The sequence below is a fragment of the Lepidochelys olivacea genome, assembly GCF_965140295.1.
Source record: "Lepidochelys olivacea isolate rLepOli2 genome assembly, chromosome: 4".
Taxonomy (NCBI): Eukaryota; Metazoa; Chordata; order Testudines; family Cheloniidae; genus Lepidochelys; species Lepidochelys olivacea.
Window position 1 is genome coordinate 65,888,125 of NC_140414.1, and position 15,807 is coordinate 65,903,931.

General features: G+C 41.4%; 1 protein-coding gene across 13 annotated transcripts in view; it reads left to right on the forward strand.

The window, feature by feature from the left end:
• The window catches only part of TRIM2 (tripartite motif containing 2), a 118,935-nt gene that overhangs the window by 75,301 nt on the left and 27,827 nt on the right, over positions 1 to 15,807 (forward strand). For all 13 annotated transcript variants that reach the window (XM_084625531.1, XM_084625535.1, XM_084625529.1 and 10 more), the window contains 3 exons: positions 5,450 to 5,601; positions 8,175 to 8,355; positions 10,089 to 10,812. In XM_084625531.1, the coding sequence (XP_084481657.1) occupies positions 5,450 to 5,601; positions 8,175 to 8,355; positions 10,089 to 10,812 (1,057 nt within the window). The remainder of the gene's footprint in view (positions 1 to 5,449; positions 5,602 to 8,174; positions 8,356 to 10,088; positions 10,813 to 15,807) is intronic.

A 15,807-nucleotide genomic window follows, 5' to 3' on the forward strand; every position in this document is an offset into this window, starting at 1 on the left:
ACTTGTTTGTACTGCTGTATATACTATACACTGAAAAGTAAGTACAATATTATTATTCCAATTGATTTATTTTATAAATATATGGTAAAAATGAGAAAGTAAGTAATTTTTCAGTAACAGTGTGCTGAGACACTTTTGTATTTTTATGTCTGATTTTGTAAGCAAGTAGTTTTTAAGTGAGGTGAAACTTTGGGGTTTGAAGACAAATCCGACTCCTGAAAGGGGTACAGTAGTCTGGAAAGATTGAGAGCCGCTGCAGTAGCATATGCCTGTAGTTAGGACTAACTATACATATACAAAAGAACAAAATATTGAAAGTGTTAGCAGGTTAAGAGATGCTAGACAAAATCTGGGGAAATCAGTTAATGTAGGCAGGAGTGACTTTAAACTAAGCCTAAATTGCATAGAAAGTAACTCCCCCCTCCCCTCGGCCCCCTTCTTTCTTTTGCCATGAAACTGTCTAGATTGTGTCATATCAGAATGAAAGATGATTCAGTGAAAACATTTAAAATGTCTCTGAGGCAAAGGGGATTGCTCCTACGGAGGCATATAGGTGTTCTCTCTAGAACACAGCCACTCTTGCTATTCAGGTTTTATGTGATTCTTTGGTATTGGAACAATGAGAGAGAAGATTGTTTGTTTGTTTTTTTTTGTTCTGTTTTGTTTTTTTCTGTATGCCAGCAAGAGGTCTTTGAACAAACTGGAGCATATGTTCTAAACTGTTCCAGTCAAGATCTCAGATGTATGTTTGCAGCAACACATCAGGGTGCATTATACTGTATTAAAAAAGGGATCATTCAGTGTAGTGCAGTAAAAATAGGTATTTTAATTAGGGCTGTCAAGTGATTTAAAAAAATAAATCCCAATTAATTGCACTGTTAATAGAATACCATTTATTTAAATATTTTTGGATGTTTTCTATATTTTCAAATATATTGATTTCAATTACAACACAGAACACAAAGTGTACTGTGCTCTTTATATTTTTTTTACTACAAATATTTGCACTGAAAAAACATAAGAAATAGTATTTTTCAATTCACCTAATACAAGTACTGCAGTGCAATCTCTTTATCATGAAAGTTGGACTTACAAATGTAGAATTAAGTACAAAAAATAACTGCACTCAGTGCAATGTAAAACTTTAAAGTCTACAAGTCCACTCTGTCCCGCTTCTTGTTCAGCCAATCGCTCAGACAAACAAGTTTGTTTACACTTGCAGGAGATAATGCTGCCCGCTTATTTACAATGTCACCTGAAAGTGGGAACAGGCATTCACATGGCACTGTTGTAGCTGGCATTGCAAGATATTTATGTGCTAAAGATTCATATGTCCCTTCATGCTTCAACCACCATTCCAGAGGACATGCATCCAGGCCAACGACGGGTTCTGCTTGATAACGATCCAAAGTAGTGCGGACCAACACATGTTCGTTTTCATCATCGGAGTTAAGTGCAACCAGCAGAAAGCTGATTTTCTTCTTTGGTGGTTGAGGTTCTGTAGTTTCTGCATCGGAGTGTTGCTCTTTTAAAACTTCTGAAAGCATGCTCCACACCTCGTCCCTCTCAGGTTTTTGGAAAGCACTTCAGATTTTTAAACCTTGGGTCGAGTCCTGTAGCTATCTTTAGAAATCTCACATTGGTACTGACACAATGCCCCCATAAGGCTTTATGGAAATATGCTTATGAATGTATATATGACATAACTAGAATATGTTTTATGCTACATATGCCATGTAACATATTTATGTAAAGGTTATGATCTACTGAATATATTCATCCTATTTGTATGTATGTATCATTTTTGTATTCTAAGTTATGAATATTGGCTGTGTACTTGCTTGATTTTTAAGTAGCCTTTGTAAAGCGTTTGATCAGCTTCTTGAGAAAGGAATGTGCAAATTAAGCACCCAATCAAGAAGCACTTAAGGGAAAATGGATCTTGGAAGGCTCCAATCCACATAAGACACGTTGGCATGGACGTTAAAAGTAGCATGTGAGCAATGGCTGCTGCCTGTAAAAACTGAGTCATGTATGGACATGTGACTTGCCCAGGTGACTCCAAAACTCCATCTTGGAGCTGGACTTTGCATAGGAGAGAGGAGGGGGTCTCCACCCACAAGAGAAAGTCTATTTAAGCCCATGGGAGACCCCTTCCATTTTGTCTTCAGCTGGCTCAAGAGAGAGCCTCTCCATCCCCAAGGATACCTAAAAGAAACTGGAACAAAGGACAGTAACTACAGGGGGTGTGAGTGATTGCTGGACCCAGACTAGAAGGAGACTAGTCTGTAAAAGGAAGCTTACTGGAATTCCTCTGAGGGTGAGATTTTTATCTGCATTCAGTTTTCTTACTGTATTAGACATAGACTTGTGTGTTCTATTTTATTTTGCTTGGTAATTCACTTTGTTCTGTCTGTTACTACTTGGAACCACTTAAATCCTACTTTCTGTATTTAATAAAATCCCTTTTTACTTATTAATTAACCCAGAGTATGTATTAATACCTGGGGGGGGGGCAAACAGCTGTACATATCTCTCTATCAGTGTTATAGGGGGCGAACAATTTATGAGTTTACCCTGTATAAGCTTTATACAAAGTAAAACGGATTTATTTAGGGTTTCAACCTCATTGGGAGTTGAGCGTCTGAGTGTTAAAGACAGGAACACCTCTTAAGCTGCTTCCAGTTTAAGCCTGCAGCTTTGGGGCACGTGGTTCAGACCCTGGGTCTTTGTTGGAGCAGACTGGCATGTCTGGCTCAACAAAACAGGGTGCTGGAGTCCCAAGCTGGCAAGGAAAGCAGGGGCAGAAGTAGTCTTGGCACAACAGTTGGCAGTCCCAAGGGGGTTTCTGTGATCCAACCCGTCACAGGTACTTTCTTTGCATTTTGTCAAATCTACAGTGAAAGTGTTCTTAAAATGAACAATATGTGCTGGGTCATCATCCGAGACTGTTATAACATGAAATATATGGCAGAATGCAGGTAAAACAGAGCAGGATACATATAATTCCCCCCAGGGAGTTGAGTCACAAATTTAATTAATGCATTATATTTTTAACGAGCATCATCAGCAGGGAAGCATGTCCTCTGGAATGCTGGCCAACGCATGAAGGGGCATATGAATGTTTAGCATATCCGGCATGTAAATACTTTGTAATGCCGGCTACAAAAGTGCCATGCGAATGCCTGTTCCTACTTTCAGGTGACATTGTAAATAAGAAGCGGGCAGCATTATCTTCCATAAATGTAAAGAAACTTGTTTGTCTTAACGACTGGCTGAGCAAGAAGTAGACTGAGTGGACTTACAGGCTCTAAAGTTTTACACTGTTTTGAGTGCAGTTACGTAACCCAAAAAAGTCTACATTTGTTAGTTGCACTTTCACAATAAAGAGATTGTACTATAGTACTTGTATGAGGTGAATTGAAAAATACCGTTTCTTTTGTTTGCCATTTTTACAGTGCAAATATTTGTAATACATAATATAAAGTGAGTACTGTACACTGCATTCTGTGTTCTAACTGAAATCAATATACTTGAAAATGTATAAAAACATCCAAAAATCAACAGCCCTAATTTTAATTATTAATTAATCATTTAATTTTAATCATTGTAGCTAATGACAAAAATATTAAATCACTAAAGAGTTTTTTGTAAAGTCTTTTAAATATAATCGTCAAATAAGTAAGGAACAGAGAGTTAACAACATCTTGACAGTGATGTAGAATAAGGCAAAGGAAATGAAGAGCATGGCCATGTGGCAAAGACTTTGAGTTGTCTAAAGTCTGATATTTATTTTTCTTCATTGTTGTTAATTTCAGTATACTTTACAACCATGAATGTCTCCAGCCTTTGTCAAGCCTTAAAGTCTGGAGTTACATTTCTTAATCCTACTGTCATCTTGAGACTAAACGTCTTGCTGATTTTTATCTGTAAAACGGCAGCTCTCTGTGCATGAAGAAACACAATCGTGATTCAAAGGGCCTCATCCTGTAAGGTGCTGAGCACCATGAATTCCCAGTGAATTTGGTGGGGGCTGATGGTGCTCACCACCTTTCAGGTTTGCATGACTGGGCCTTAATTTGTAAATATTTTTCCCCTGCTTTTATACTCTTCCTGATGCTCTCTTCTCCAGCTACTCTTTTGTCTTCTCTTTTCTGTAAAATAGTTTCCATGAGCTACCAACAAATAAATAAACCCTTGTCATCTGTGTTGTCCACATCTTGGGAGTGGAGACAAGAGAAGTTTATTAGAGGAAAATACTGACTAATTCTCTTAGCAAATAAAAATCTTTCTTCTTTTACCTCATTAATTCTCAGGACCTTCTTGGTCTTGCTAGTTACTTTGTGCAACTCCTATAGAACTTTCTTGGCTCATGTGAAAATAGCTGACTCACTCTTCCTCTCTCAAACTTTTTGGTGTCAACATACTCTGTGCAGATGGCTCTGTTTAAGAGTTCTGAGTGCCAAAAACGTGGGCCTAATTACATGTGAAACTGACACTCTGTTTATTTGGAATTCACGAATGTGCCGCCAGCTTCTCCCTTTAATGCACATTCTATGAGTTTCTTTATATTCTTTAATAAATCTGACATTCCTTGTACTTTTCCAGCTGGAAAAAACACCCACTTACACACAGAAAGTGAGTGAGGATGGTATATCGTTTCAACTAACCTACAGGTTTTGAACATAGGACTTATCTGTTTGTTGTCCGTTTGTGAATATATACAGCTTCTGCTGCATGACCTAGCAAATGTAACAATCAGTTTTGTCTCTAAATAGAATGTAAACATTGCATTGGCAGTGTAACAAGTTGAAACGTTCTCTTTCCCTTTATAAATGTAGATCACTACTTCGATCAGATCCCCACCTGAGATTATAATGTTTTTAGGGGATTGGAGGGTTTTAGGGCTTTTTCCCCTTTTGGTCATTGGCTCAGATATGATCCAGGTCAGTAGTAAATGAAGGTCATGTTTGGTGATCAGTCTCCAGTTCATGTTGCGACATCATGAAAAACCCTGCTTGGCAGTCTCCACAAAGAGGCTATGGATGAATTAGCACCAAGACTAAAGTGACCTGGTTTTCAGTGGTGGTTCATTCCATCGCTGAATGGAGGTATTGTTATCTATTGTTACACAGTGTCAGGAGAGTGTTAAGGCTAGCTGCTGCTGTATTGGTATTCAGTTTCCAGGGCTGCTGATTTGATGTTTCTTACTAAATTCATTTAAAGCAGTTGCATGTGGTAGTTTGAAATAAATCAATGGAAATATCCGCTTTTAAGGAGTATCACAAATTTTAAAACTACCACTTTCTTAAACACGTATGCTTTGTGCCAGGCTGTAGTCTCAGGATTTTGATAATGTATTCATAACATCCTTCCTGTAGCCTAAGAGATGCTGCAAGTGGTGTTGTTGCTGCAATGTTAAATTTAGAACTGCACTCTCTTGCACCAGGTGATGGAATTTTACTGCCAATCTTGTGAGACAGCCATGTGCCGGGAATGTACAGAGGGAGAACATGCAGAACACCCCACTGTACCTCTCAAGGATGTGGTAGAACAACACAAGGCTTCATTACAGGTCCAGTTGGATGCTGTCAACAAAAGGTACACAAGCTTTTCTGGCTCAACCTTGCCATGCTGCTGTGCATTAGGTGATTGGTCTCGCTATTAGTGAAACTGCTGTCTAAATCAGTTCCCACTGCCCCTTGTGGAACTGTTAGATCATCCAACATGGTCCCCTGACTTGTTTTCCTTTACAATGTGGTTTTGATTAACACTTTTGAATATACAATATTTTAGCAATTTTTTTAAATGAACTTGGTCATCATGAAGGTGAGGGACCAAATACACTTGATTCCCCTGGTCACAGAGTAGGAAGCTGCTTATACAAGCTTCTATATACAGCTCTGAATGTTTACCTCACTGTTCCAGTCCTGGATCCCTTGAGGAGAGATGAAATATAACATTCCTGCTCAGTTGTATGGTGTGTTACTCATTTAGTTGAACTAAGATTGTAAGAAAAAAATACTTTTAAAAGTCCCAGTTCTTAGGGAAGATGGAAAGAGTCTGAGTCTTATGGGTAGGGCATTGACCTGCGACTCAAGAGAAGTGTGTTCAGTTCCCAGTGTAACTACATACTTCCTTTGTTACAGTGGGCAACTGTGCATCAGTCCTTCACCTGTAAAACAGGAGTGTACAGAGGCTAGCCGGGGCTCGCCTCTCTCGGGCAGCGGGGACACACATGTCTCACTAAGTTCAGGAAGAGGTCTAGCAGGGAATTAGCCACAGGAGTCTTCCTCTGTGGCCTTTGTGAAGGTAGAAACAACACAGATAGGCCCTAGGTCAGGGCGGGGCAATGGTGAGTCAGATGCTCAGGCCCTCAGGCAGGGGATGAGCAAGAACAGTTTATCCACAGTGAGTCCAGGCCCTGGGTCCGAAGGCCTGGGAGAGGGAGAGACTGCCACCCATGAGTTGGGTGGCAGCGGGGACACAGGCCCACCCACTCCACTGCATCCCAGCCCGGGGCCCTAGCAGCAGCAGAAGACCCGCTGCTGCATCAGTGGGGATCCTGGCTGCAACACACGGACATGGGTTCTGGTAGTGTCGTAGCCAGACTAGGGTCGGCTGTCCCCAGGCTACTTCCAGACTCCCCCTCTTGAGGTACTTGGGTCAGGGTGGTATCCTCAGGGGGGTCCAGCACCATGGGTTCCTCGGGATAGCTGGCCTGGTGCAGGCTCAGCCACTCCTCCGGGTAGCTGGCGTGGGGCAGGTCCGGCCAGCCCTTGGGTCCACCGCAGGTTGCTGCGGCTTCCCAACCGGGAGGTAGGCCAGAGGCGTCTGGTCTCCCCAGTGGCTGCTCTCTCAGTGAGTTCTGGGGTTGTGCCTTTATACTTCCTGCGCCACGCCTGATCCTCTGTGGGGCAGACTCAGAGCTTCCTGGCTCCGCCCACTCTGATGACCGGAGGGGCTCGTCTCACTCTGGGGCAGCGGGGACCCTCACCACAGGGAGTAATACTTCCCTGCCTCACAGAGATGTGGTTGGTTGTGAGGATAAAATCTATTAATGACTATGATGCACTCCAAACAGTAGAACCTCACAGTTACAAATGCCAGAGTTACAAACTGACTGGTCAAACACATACCTTGTTTGGAACCAGAAGTACCCAATCAGACAGCAGCAGAGACCGACCCCCCTCTCCGCACCCCCCCCCCCAAAAGAAAAGAAAATACAGTATAGTGCTGTGTGAAATGTAAACTACTCTATTTTTTAAAAAAAAAAAAAAAAAAGGGAAAGTTTAAAAAGATTTGACAAGGTGAGGAAACTGTTACTGTGCTTGTTTCATTTAAATTAATATGGTTAAAAGCAGCATTTTTTCTTCAGCACAGTAGAGTTTCAAAGCTGTATTACAACTGAATATTGAAAGAACAACCACAACATTTTGTTCATAGTTACGAACATTTCAGAGTTATGAACAACCTTCATTCCTGAGGTGTTTGTAATTCTGAGGTTCTACTGTATTACAGAGAAGAGGATAAAAAAACCCCTAGCTATCGTTTGCATGTTAGAGGCTGGGTCCTGTTTATGCACCCTAAGGGTACATACCTTCCAAGGAAGGGGTGTAGAATGCTGGGGAGAAAAATATTTGGCATAAGTATTTCAACACAGAACACATGAATGATACTTGATCTTGAAAAATATATTAGAACTTTTTGGGAAAGAGAGAAAGATGTGGGAAAGTTCCAACTCCCCTACAGAAGCATGAATTAAGGATAGACAGCCAAAGTCCCCCTGGTGGAACTCCATCAGTTTCAATGGAGTTCCACCAGAGAGGATTTTGGCCCTACAATGTCATTGGTGCATTATCGATCTTTGGTTTTGTTTTAAAAAGGTTAAACGACTGCACTATATGAGGGGTTGCCAACTTTCCAGGATTGTCCTGGAGTCTCCAGGAATTAAAGATGAATCTTTAATGTCATGTGATGAAACCTCAGTCATACATCCAACCCAAATTGGCAATCAATCCTAACTGTAATAAAAGGAGTACAATTCTGTTGCTGAAACAATCCCATTCCCATGTGGTTTTTAAAGGCAGTATTTTTCATCACAGGATTTTAGGAACAAGGGACAAGACAATGTCTTTTGAGATGCCAGTCATTGTAATTTATTTCTTCCACAGACTTCCAGAGATAGATTCTGCACTTCACTTCATATCTGAAATCATACATCAGTTAGCCAACCAAAAGGCTAGCATTGTAGATGACATTCATTCCACTTTTGATGAACTACAGAAGACTTTAAATGTGCGAAAGAGTGTGTTGCTTATGGAACTGGAAGTGAATTATGGCCTTAAACACAAAGTAAGAGATGTGTTCTTTTCCCAGTGACAGTTATTAATTTAATAAGCCAGTTCTTATAACGGGTGCATGATGCCAACAGGTCAAATTATTGTCCAACTATCCTGAAAGAAGGACAGGAGACACTGGATATGGTGTGTGTATATGTATGTATGTACCTTGTTTCCAGACCTCACTTACCAGTTCTGAGGTTCATATGACTTATTTTTTGTGGATTTTAGAGTAAGGGCTAAAATTGAGTGTATAATGGATACTCTGTTGTAACCTAAGTATGAAGTGGCTACTTAAAATCCACCAAAATTTCAGGCTACTGTCCCTGCCCCCCCCCAACAACTCTTCCCACTGTCCTATTACCCGCGACCTTCCTGGCTGCTGAAAACTGGGGAATAGACTTCCCTCCCTGCTTCCTGATAGAGCAGCGGTGGGCAAACTTTTTGGCCCAAGGGCCACATCTGGGTATGGAAATTGTATGGCGGGCCATGAATGCTCAAAAAATTGAGGGTGGGGGTGAGGGCTCTGGGGTGGGGACAGAAATAAGGAATTCAGGGTGCAGGAGGGGGTTCCGGGCTGGGGCAGAGGGGTGGGTGGGGGTGGGGTTACGGCTCTGGCTGGGGGTAGAGGCTCTGGGGTGGAGCTGGGGATGTGGGGTTGAGAGTGCAGGAGGTGCTCTGGGTGGGGACCGAGGGGGATCAGGGCTGGGACGGGGGGGTGGGGCACAGGATGAAGTCAGGGGTGCAGGCTCTAGGTGGCACTTACCGCAGCTCCTAGAAGCAGCGGCATGTTCCCCCTCCAGCTCTTACGTGGAGGTGCAGGCAGGCAGCTTGGCATGCTGCCCCGTCCACAGACACTGCCCCTGCAGCTCCCATTGTCTGTGGTTCCTAGCCAATGGGAACTGCAGGAGCGGCACTTGTGGCCGGGGCAGCGTGCAGAGCCCTCAGCTGCCCCTACACGTAGGAGCTGGAGGAGGGACATGCCACTGCTTCCAGGAGCTGCACGGAGCGAGCCCCTGGCTGGAGCACTGGAGCAGGGCAAGCCCCAGCCCCTGCTCCCTGGCGGGAACTTGAGGGCCTGATTAAAACATCTGAAGATGCGCCCCCCGGGCTGAAGTTTGTCCACCTCTGTGATAGGGAGACTCTCTTTCCTTTCTCTCCTCTCTTGGTTGAGGGCCACTTTCTCCATTCAGCTATTCTGAGACTCCTGCCCCCGACAACCATGCTTCTTGGGGTCTCCAGAGCTGTTTCTCCCCACTCTAAATGTGGGAGAAGAGGAACTCTGGGGAAACTTGCTGCAGCCTCCCATGTAAATAGGGGAATATCTGGTGACTCCAAAACACCAGGATCTCTGTGTGCAGAGCTCATTGTTTAACAACGTGGCCAATCTGTGATTGTTCTCAGACAGAGGGATGGAAGCTCTACCAGCACATTGAGTGGTGAGGCAGATGGAGCGATAATATTTACATGCTGCTACTGGTGGACCTCTGAAGCCAGTGCTTCAGGGTTTCACATTAGGAGGTCCACACCAAACTGAGTCCTAGTGCTCCACAAATCTTGCCATAGCTTACTGGTGGGTTCCAAGGAATTGACACAGCACTTTTAAAAAAGTTGAAGCGTTTAACGTATATGACACAATAGGTTGTGCTTTAAGGGTTTGCATAGCTATGAGTTTGCAATTCCAGCTTGATGTCACACAATCTCATCCTGACATGACTTGAACCAGCTGTTTCATGTTACTTTCAGGTCCTTCAGACACAGCTGAATACCCTGCTTGAAGGACAGGAGAGTATTAAGAGTTGCAGCAACTTTACAGCCCAAGCACTCAACCATGGCACTGAAACTGAAGTTTTACTGGTTAAGAAGCAAATGAGTGACAAGCTGAATGAGCTGGCTGACCAGGACTTCCCACTGCAGCCCCGTGAAAATGACCAGCTAGACTTCATAGTAGAAACAGAAGGACTGAAGAAATCCATTCACAACCTGGGTACCATTTTAACCACTAATGCCATAGCATCTGAAACAGTTGCCACAGGTGAGGGGCTGAGGCAAACTGTGATTGGGCAGCCTATGTCAGTTACCATAACAACAAAGGACAAAGATGGGGAGCTCTGTAAATCTGGGAGTGCTTACCTCACTGCTGAACTGAGCACACCTGATGGGAGTGTGGCGGATGGAGAAATACTTGATAATAAAAACGGCACTTACGAATTTTTGTATACTGTTCAGAAAGAAGGGGACTTTACTCTCTCTCTGAGACTTTATGATCAGCATATCAGGGGCAGTCCATTTAAACTTAAAGTGATCAGATCAGCAGATGTGTCCCCTACTACCGAAGGAGTTAAGAGGCGTGTTAAGTCTCCTGGCAGTGGCCATGTGAAGCAAAAAGCTGTGAAAAGACCAGCTAGTATGTACAGCACTGGCAAAAGAAAAGAGAATCCCATTGAAGATGACTTGATCTTCAGAGTGGGTAAGGAAAGTATCTTCTATCTATTGGTACTAGGGTCATGGCATTCAAATTGTAATTAAGGACACTTTAGGAAAACTGGGTAAAAAGCTAGTTTTAAATTGTCAACACACAAGTGAAATTTAATGCTGGTCAGGTCTAGGCTTTTGAAGTTGTTAGAACAATAAATGAGGAGTTACATGGGACTTCATTCCATGTGTCCCTAAAGGGAAAAAAACCCAGCTTTGTTCTTGGAATTCCTACCCAATGTGTTTGTCTCTGTGACAACTGGAGAGAGAAGAAAGTGAAAGGATAGAAATTCTCCTGTGACTAATATTTACTGTTGGGTTTAGAACTTAATTTATAGGCTCTTGTGTCCTGTGAGGTGAACAGTACATTTAACAGATACCAAAATAATAATCTGAAGTTTAGTGGGGTGGGGGTGGGGGGAGTCTTAATTGATGTAAGTGGGAGTAGAGGTTTAAAGGCAGGAGATTATATCCTACATGATAAAACACTTAGGGCCAGATTTTTTTGAGTTATCCCAGTGCCTAACTCCCACTGGCACCTAATATCTTTAAAAAATCTGTTTCTTCCAAGTTCTCCTTAAAACAGGACTGAGTAGCATCTTCTTTATCAGGGAATTTGAAGAATAATTCCCCTCTTTCAAAATGGCTTCTATCTCCTATTGTTCTCAATAGAGCTGAATCTAAATACTGCTTTCAGTTTACATGTTCTTCTCAAAAGACATTAGAATGGCCACACTGGGTCAGTCCAAAGGTCCATCAAGCCCACTATCCTGTCCTCTGCCAGTGGTCAATGGCAATTCCCTTTGGGGAATGAACAGACAGGTTATCATCAAGTGATCCATGCCTTGTCACCCAATCACAGCTTCTGGCAAACAGAGGCTAGGAACACCATTCCTGCTCATCCTGGCTAATAGCCATTGATGGACCTATCTTCCATAAATCTATCTAGCTCCCTTTTGAACCTTATTATAGTATTGTCCTTCACAACACCCTCTGGCAAGGAGTTCCAGAGGTTGACAGGGTATTGCGTGACAAAATACTTAGTTTGTTTTAAACCTGCGACTTATTAATTTCATTTGGTGGCCCCTTGTTCTTGTATTTATGAGAAGGAGTAAATAACACTTCCTTATTTACTTTCTCTATACCGCTCGTGATTTTATAGACCTCTATCATATCCCCCTTTAGTTGTCTCTTTTCCAAGCTGAAAAGTCCCAGTCTTATTAATCTCTCCTCATATGGAGGCTGTTCTATACCCCTAATCATTTTTGTTGCCCTTTTCTGAACCTTTTCCAATTCCAATGTATCTTTTTTTGAGATGGGGCGACCATATCTGCATGCAGTATTCGAGGTGTGGGCATACCATGGATTTATATAGAGGCAATATGATATTTTCTTTCTTGATGATTTCCAACATTCTGTTGCTTTTTTAACTGCCGCTGCACACAGAATGGATGATTTCAGAGAACTATCCACTATGACTCCAAGATCTTTCTTGAGTGGTGACAGCTAATTTAGACCCAATCATTTTATATGTGTAGTTGGGAATATGTTTTCCAATGTGCATTACTTTGCATTTATCAACATTGAATTTCATCTGCCATTTTGTTGCCCAGTCACGCAGTTTTGAGAGATCCTTTTGTAGCTCTTCGCAGTCTGCCTGGGACTTACCTATCTTGAGTAGTTTTATATCGTCTGCAAATGTTGCCACCTCACTGTTTACTCCTTTTTCCAGATTGTTTATGCATACAGTATGTTAAATAGGACTGGGCCCAGTACTGATCCCTGGGGGACACCACTATTTACCTCTCTCCATTCTGAAAACTGACCATTTTATTCCTACCCTTTTTGTTTCCTATCTTTTAACCAGTTACCAATCCATGAGAGAACTTTCCCACTTATCCCATGACTGCTTATTTTGCTTAAGAGCCTTTTTGTGAGGGACTTTGCCAAAAGCTTTCTGAAAATCTAAATACACTATATCCACTGGATCTCCTTTGTCTGCATGCTTGTTGATCCCCGCAAAGAATTCTAGTAGATTGGTGAGGGATGATTTCCATTTACAAAAACCATGTTGACTATTTCCCAACAAATTATGTTCATCTATGTGTCAGTCAATTTTGTTCTTTACGATAGTTTCAACCAATTTGCCCAGTACTGAAGTTAGGCTTACTGGCCTGTAGTTGCCAGGGTCACCTCTGGAGCCCTTTTTAAAAATTGACGTCACATTAGCTATCCTCCAGTCATTTGGTGCAGAAGCTGATTTAAATGATAGGTTACAGACAACAGTTAGTAGTCCTGCAATTTCACATTTGAATTCCTTCAGAATTCTTGGGTGAATACCATCAGGTCCTGGAGACTTATTACTGTTTAGTTGATCAATTTGTTCCAAAACCACCTCTAATGACACCTCAATTTGGGACGGTTCCTCAGATCTGTCACCCCAAAAGAATAGCTCAGGTTTGGGAATCTCCCTCACATCCTCAACAATGAAGACTGATGCAAAGAATTCATTTTTGTTTCTCTGCAATGGCCTTATCTTTGAGTGCTCCTTTAGCATCTCGATTGTCCAGTGGCCTACCTGGCTGTTTAGCAGGCTTTCTGCTTCTGATATATTTGAAAATTTTTTTGCTATTACTTTTGGAGTCTTTGGCTAGCTGTTCTTCAAATTCTTTTTTGGTCTTTCTAATTATATTTTTATACTTCATTTGCCAGAGTTTATGCTCTTTTTTTTTTCTATTTTCCTCATTAGGATTTATCTTCCACTTTTTAAAGGATGCCTTTTTGCCTCTCACTTCTTCTTTTACTTTGTTTAACCACGATCACTCTTTTTTGGGTCAGTACAGTAACTATCTAGCCAAAGCCTCAACTTGCCTTCTCCTCACAATGTTCCTTTCCACCTCCTGACACCAAAGGAGGCTACCATGTTCTCTGCAGGAAGCTTAACTCTCTCCTCTTCCCCCTCCCCTCCCAAGAACAATGGAAGGTAGTGGTTATTTTGAAGGAGGACATATTAACTGAAGTCAGTCTGTGGCCCCTGTTCCACTGTATACAATGAGATATGGTAATCCTTTTGGGAGGACAAGTCTTTCTTCATGAGTTTCTCTAGAATAGAAGACTTTATTCTTCAGCCTCTACTTACCAGATTAACTTCAAGCTATGAAAAATGGCAAAAAAATGATCATTAACCCTAATTTCTTCCCCCCATAAACTAGCTATTGCATCAGTTCTGCAGAAAGGACAAAAGCTTTAGATTCGAGGGGGAAATGTGATGTGTGTGTCTCTAGGGAAATATAGGGCAGTAGAAACTATCTTATGTATGAGCCGGGAAAATGGGATGCCAGAGGGAAGCGAAAACTGGGGTATATGAGCAGGAGAATATAGGGTGAGGAGAGAAGAGAAAACTCTGGAAGGAGGAGAAAATTGATGTGTACACTGTGGCTGTTTCATGCTGCTCCAGAACAGTGTAAGCACCCAGAGGGTACTGCTGAATTTGGCCCCCAAAATTTAAATTTAAATTAATATTACATCTCTTCAGAACATTAGAAATAGCATATAGTAATATTCTCTTTGGTTTTCTTGTTTATTATTGTATGAAAATGTTAATATTTTGTTAAAAGGGGAAATGTCAAGACAAAAACTGTTAAAATGGGACTCTGGTTGAGAATGTATATCAGTGACTTTGGATAAAGTAGGTTAAAATCTTAACTATTACGTAACCTTGCTATAGTGACACCGCAATAACTACGTGATTACATGTATGGTCTCAGATTAAACATCTTTGTTAAAATTTTTCACATGGTCAGTGGCGGAAAGAAAAGAATCCTATGTGTCTTTAAATTTTTTTAACTAATCTGGGACTACAAAAGCTAAATGCCTTAATCATATACAGCTATTGCATGATGTCACTACAGGGCAGAGTTAAAGTTGTTTGGATGTCTTAACTGTACATTTCCATACCTTAACATATTTGGGCTATTTATTTTAGTTTAACCTTATCTCTAAATTCCTGGGCTTATAGTGCTTGTTTTGGAAATAAATACAACATCTCGGTCTCATTTACAATTACTCTGTCTTAATTCTTTTTTAATATAGTTTGTGCCTGTGAATATAACAACTCATTAACTAAAAAGGCCTATACTTTATTTTACTGTATCTTAAAATAATACAAGGTAACTAAATATTAAATCTATAAATTTCCCTAGGACTTGGGGAGGGGAAAAAATGAGCAAGATTACAATATTTAAAAAATCAGGTCTACAGAGGTTCATGTATGGAATTTGCTAACAGGACAATATGCTGGCTTTGCCAGTCACTGAAGAGAGTGATTGAACAAATGTTAAAGACCACAATACATTAAGAATTGCGATAGGCATACAATCACAACTGGTTTCTTTGTGCATATGATTAGCCATATCCGTTTGATTACATAATTCATTATCATAGTATCTAGGTTAAAATTAACATTCTCTTTTTGAAAATGGACCCAACAATCTATTTTGGAGGGGAGATATTTAAAGTAGAATGGAGAGGAGTAAAGTGCGTATTGGAGGAAGCTGCACAGAGGATCACCAGAAGAAGCAGATCAGTGTATTGCATTGTGAAATAAATGACCCTGTGAATATTACAGATTCAATATATATTAATGAGTCTCTTCAAGGAGAGGATGGTGCTCAGTTTTATTGGCAATAACATTTCTTTTTATGGGGCGTGCAGTCTCAGAAAATTGGAAACAAGATATAGAGCCCTTCACATTTAGGTCACAGGTTCAAATTCAGCCCACTTCAGTAGTGGCCAGACTTTGTATCCTGATGACTGTTTGGTGGCCTAAGTGAAATGCATTTAGTTCCTGTTGAACATTCTCCAGTTTCTAGTGGGCACGTATCCTTCTCACAAAAAATACTACCATATGCAGCATAAACGCAACTCTTGCTGCTAGTCTCATCAGGGAGACTGGTCATTGAAAAAAGCTGTGGAGATTAAACCTTTTTTT